Source organism: Sinocyclocheilus rhinocerous, unplaced genomic scaffold (genome assembly GCF_001515625.1).
Source record: "Sinocyclocheilus rhinocerous isolate Xijiao unplaced genomic scaffold, SAMN03320098_v1.1 scaffold1632, whole genome shotgun sequence".
Lineage (NCBI taxonomy): Eukaryota > Metazoa > Chordata > Actinopteri > Cypriniformes > Cyprinidae > Sinocyclocheilus > Sinocyclocheilus rhinocerous.
In genome coordinates this window covers 435,370-440,375 of record NW_015670978.1, presented here as the reverse complement: position 1 = coordinate 440,375, position 5,006 = coordinate 435,370, and the positions used below count along the sequence as shown (strand labels likewise).

General features: G+C 33.0%; 1 protein-coding gene across 1 annotated transcript in view; it reads right to left on the bottom strand.

Annotated features, from left to right (window-relative positions):
• Positions 1 to 5,006, bottom strand: part of LOC107734412 (citron Rho-interacting kinase-like) — a 101,836-nt gene that overhangs the window by 33,510 nt on the left and 63,320 nt on the right. Inside the window, exons 19-20 of the mRNA XM_016546364.1 lie at positions 4,197 to 4,250; positions 1,554 to 1,843 (exon numbers count right to left, since the gene is read on the bottom strand). Of these exons, the coding sequence (XP_016401850.1) occupies positions 1,554 to 1,843; positions 4,197 to 4,250 (344 nt within the window). The remainder of the gene's footprint in view (positions 1 to 1,553; positions 1,844 to 4,196; positions 4,251 to 5,006) is intronic.

The window sequence follows — 5,006 nt, the reverse complement described above, 5'->3', positions numbered from 1 at the left end:
TTGATTCTCCATCAATCATGTTTGAGAGTCTCAAGTCTGATCCTCAGGATCTTTTGAGGAGCGTTTGTTTCCAGAAGCTTTACTTTCACTGTTCCTCAGCGGAGGAATGATCTTCTCAAGCCTCCAGAACATCTCACATCTTCTGAGGAGCGGTTATTTCTTCAGCTCTCAATCACTGCATTATATGTTTGGAGCATTTCAATCTCATCTTACTGAGACAGATTACTAGAGATGTAGAGATGACTGATATTTAGATCATTTTATGTCAGTATCTGCTGTGCTGTTATAAAGATCTCATTGATTTATATTACAAGCATCAGAATTTCATCATATAAATATCAGCATCTGATCAGAGTCTCTGAATAAAATTGTTTTCCCTCCGTATCTCACTGTATCAGACTATATGAGCCATAAAAGCCTGGTGATCAAATATGATACTCAACAAAAAACATGTGAAATTTTTTAACATTTTGTCTACTTTTAAAAAATATTTAATTATATATTAATATTAATTTATACAGTATTGCATAATTAATTTTTTTTAAATATTTTGTCTGAAGATTCAATAAACTGTTCCATTTCAAAGAATTTAATTTTCTGACTTATTTCATATGTCAGGCTTTACAGGATTACTTATGCAATATTTATGAAATTTGATTTCAAAACTTCAAATTTGATGCAAGTTGTTTTTTTCTTTTAAAATAAGATTCTCTCTAAAATAATATGTCACACAAGTTTAACTAGAGCCCTATGATTTCCACAATGCAGAAAACGCAGACAGAATCACGAAATCCAGTCATAAAAATGGAATTTACTGTATAACACGGAATGCTCTGAGAGTCACTTTATGAGCGTTTGACAGTTTCATTTGAGAAAAACTGTCGTCATATATACACACTAACAAAACTCTTCACGGCAAACCATCAAAATAAAAGTACGGTTAAACTTGAAGAAATTGTGACTGAAATATATTACTCTTGTACAGTAGAATGTACATTTTAATGTAACACTACTACTAATAAAATTATTATTAAAAAACGTTAATTTTTAAGGAATAATCACACAATTTTGTCCAGCACCTTGTTTGCCCAAAACATATAAAGGGTTTAATTTTCATTGGATTACAAGAAAAATGTAATTAATGTTTTATGCCTTCATTTGATTACAAAAAAAAAAAAAAAGAATCATAAAATAAAAAAGTATTTCATTAAAAAAAGCATTTCATAGGGCCCCTAATTTTTTTTACTTTTAATAACTTGCTGTTAAATTGTACAAGACATGCTTTTTGATTATTTAAACTTTAATATCACCAATAAAATGGAGTCCAAAAAAATATAAATGAAAAAAAAAAAAAAAAACAGAATCCTGAAAAATTTAAACAGAAAAAAAATGGAATTTGACCAAAAAATAAAATAAAACGGAATTTGGGAAAAAAAAATAAAACGCATTTCATAGGGCCCTATTTAACGGGTTTCAACAGTGTGTTGAATGGAAAGTGAACTAAGACAAACTAAAACAAACCAGAAACTGATGCAAATCCACTTTTAAGGAACCGTGAATGCATAGAGAACTGGATTGGCTCCACATATGGAGTTAATTTAAAGTGGTTTGAGTGTGCAGAGGATGAGCAGACGTGTTTGCGCACCTGTTTCTGGTTGTTGAGGTGCATCTCTCGGTCGGCCACCTCTCTGCGCAGACGGTCCACGTCTTGACTGAGCTGCAGTCGCTCCTCGCTCTCCACCGTCAGCTCGTCCAGCTGTTTGGACAGGTAGAAGTTCTGCCGGTTCAGCTCGGCGTTCTCCTGGGTCAGCTGGGTCAGCTGCTCCTCCAGGTCTGTGATCACCTGTGACGACACTCACGTCATTCAGCAGCAGCATCCTAATCAAGACGCATGAATGCAGATCATTCCATTCATTAGTCATTCTACCGCAATCACTCTGTATTCTGACACTGCTGGAATATTCCAGATTCATGAACGCTGCAGTGAAAAAGATGCAAATATGGAAATATCAGGGCTCACAAGGCAGGGTTTTGCTAAAACAATAGTTTGAAAAGATTTAAACTTAGAGAGAGAGAGAGCATGTAGAATAGAGATTGAGATTTATAAACCTAATTTAATAAAATATAAGATAATCATGATTCAACAAACAAATACAAGTGTTATTTTTGACTTATAAGATTTCAGAAAATTAAATTTAAGAGGCACTGAGCATACAAATATTTAGCCAAGTTTATAGTTATATACATATTGTACATACATTTTATATCATTTTAAAGAAAAACACACACACACACACACACACACACACACACACATATATATATATATATATATATATACACACACATTTCTTTAAAGAAATAAAAATAATAATAAAATAAAAAATAAAAATATATTTACATATTACAGTATATATTTAAATATTATACATACAAATATAAACATTTATATGATATATATTAAATATATGTATATATAAAAGAAAAAAACATAATAATAATAAATACTTAATACACTTATAGTCACTCTTAACTTAAAATTAGACTGAAAGCAGCACTGCCAAGAGCACGCAGTATGCAAATATTACAGCGACATAATCGCTGGCAGATATGCTGCATTAATTATGCACTGTAATTATCATATAGATGATAGATACAAGACGACAAACGTCAGAATGCAAAAAGTGTGAATTTTTCACATGGAAATTCGTTACTCCTATGGCAAAGCTCATAAAAGCAAAATAAATCCCCGTGCGGGTTTGTTTCCGATGACTTCACTACATTCACTTTCACTTTAATTCACCTACATTCAGCTGCAAAGTGCATGTCGGTTATAACTATATAGCTGTAGCTTTTATTTGATTTTAAATATACAGTTAATTTTTAAATGACATCAAAAGATCTTCCGATTCATAATTATGACTCTGAAAAAGACCTGAGGTCAAAAACATATCATAAATATACCGTGAACAGATTTGGACTTCCTTAAATTAAATTATAACTACAAGCCCATGAGATACATAAGGCTGAAGTTATGAGTGAACGGCTGCAGATGGAGAGGTTCTGATCTGGGGTCTGTGATCAGGGATAAATGAGGCATTAAGGTGACTGCAGTGTACATCGATTCTGACTCACGGCCAAGAGAAGAAGATAGCGGCTGTTTGAATCAATAATTTCTCTCTATTCGATCCCTGAGGATCCTCAAGCTAAACGTGGAGGTTGAAATCCTGCTGGCAAGCACAACACACTAGGGCTGTCAAAATGGCTGAAAAACTAAATTCGAATTTTGTACTTAAATATGATCAATATTCGAATTATATTCGAATGTATAAGGCATAATTTCAGTTAGGGGGGAAAAAAAGCTTTTGGCTTCTTTCCTGAGGCCACAATAGGGCGCATCGAGCAAAATATTACTAATGCACGTCCCATTTGTCGGTATTTGTGGTATCACAAATCCCGGAAAATATGCGTTGTAGTCCAAACGAGTCGTTCGTTGTAGTAAAAAATATCTATATATAATATATAAAATATCTCCTTTTGAAGTGGACTTTGAGTTTTGTAACTTTGCAGATCTTTTTTATGCTCAAACAGCAACATTACAGACTAACTAAAGTTGAAAAAGTGAAAAAGCATAATAGGACCCCTTTAAACAATTAGAAACAAAACAGCATCATGCATGTATGTATAGTTTAATACAAAGGACTGAAAACCAATCACAGAGTACTTTCTTCATTTAAAAACTTGAGATGCGGTAGGATGGGGGAAAACCGCCATAAAGTCTTCAGACATGTTTTTTAAAAGTGTAACCTGCATTAATTTTACATGGCTTTCTAAACATTCGGCTCTCTTGTGGTAGACGCGAGTGCAACAGTGATAGATGTCCCCCTAGAAAATGCGATAAATATGTGTTCTGTGTGAACAAATTCGACGAATATTCGAAATTCGAAAAATTTTTTGACAGCCCTACAACACACCACTCAAACCTTGCTTTCGTCCAGTATGGAGATTTAGGATAGCTGTCTTTTCATTTGAAGTGAATGAAAACAAGGTCGAGAGAAATAGTCGTAATGTCTGTTCAAGTCTGAAAACGGTTAAGTGAAGTAGATATAAGAATGAAGTCTGAACCATCATATTCAACCCTCCAGAGCAGTGCAGGGGATTGTGGGAAATCTTAGCGTAGATCAGCACACACTTACCGAGCAGCTGTCCCTCAGTGCGTCAAACTTGCGTTGGATCTCATCTCTGTGGGCCTGCAGAAGGACACACACATGATGTGAATGTGTATCATACAGATATATCTGCTCGAAAGCTCAAAATTCAGTTTCTCAAGCCCATTTTACACCCTCTCTCTGACCTGAACAATTAAACAGCCTGTTTTTGGTTATCGTTGCGTTGGTAATCTCGCTCAGCAGTCTCTCCCAATAATATATCTACTGTAGTATAAATGGTAAAACTCAGTTCAGTTCACAGCAGTATGTAGTATGCAGTATGCCAGGGTTTCTCAAACTGGGGTTAGTGCAGTTCATGAGCTAATGAAAAGCTAACAATGAATTAAATCATAAAAATGTAAAATTTTAATAAATATTTTTAAATAAAAACCAAATAAAACATAAGATATAAATAATACATTTAGTGTTTACTTTTATATATATATTTATACAATAAACATCGTATTTGTTTACCTGCATGTCGTGTAACCCAGTATTATTTTAGAATCACTGATGTCCTATTATAGTTTGTATTAACATTTTTCTTTTTTTTTTACATTTTCATTTTAATTTTAGTTAAAGTTTTAGTAATTTTGGTGTGTTTTGTCTTTTTATTTTTATTAGTTATATATATACACACTACCGGTCAAAAGTTTGGGATCAGTAAGACTTGTAATGTTTTTTAAAGAAGTCTCTTCTGCTCATCAAGGCTGCATTTATTTGATCAAAAATACAGAAAAAAACAGTAATCTTGCATAATGTTATTACAATATAAAATAATGGTTTCTATTTTAATAT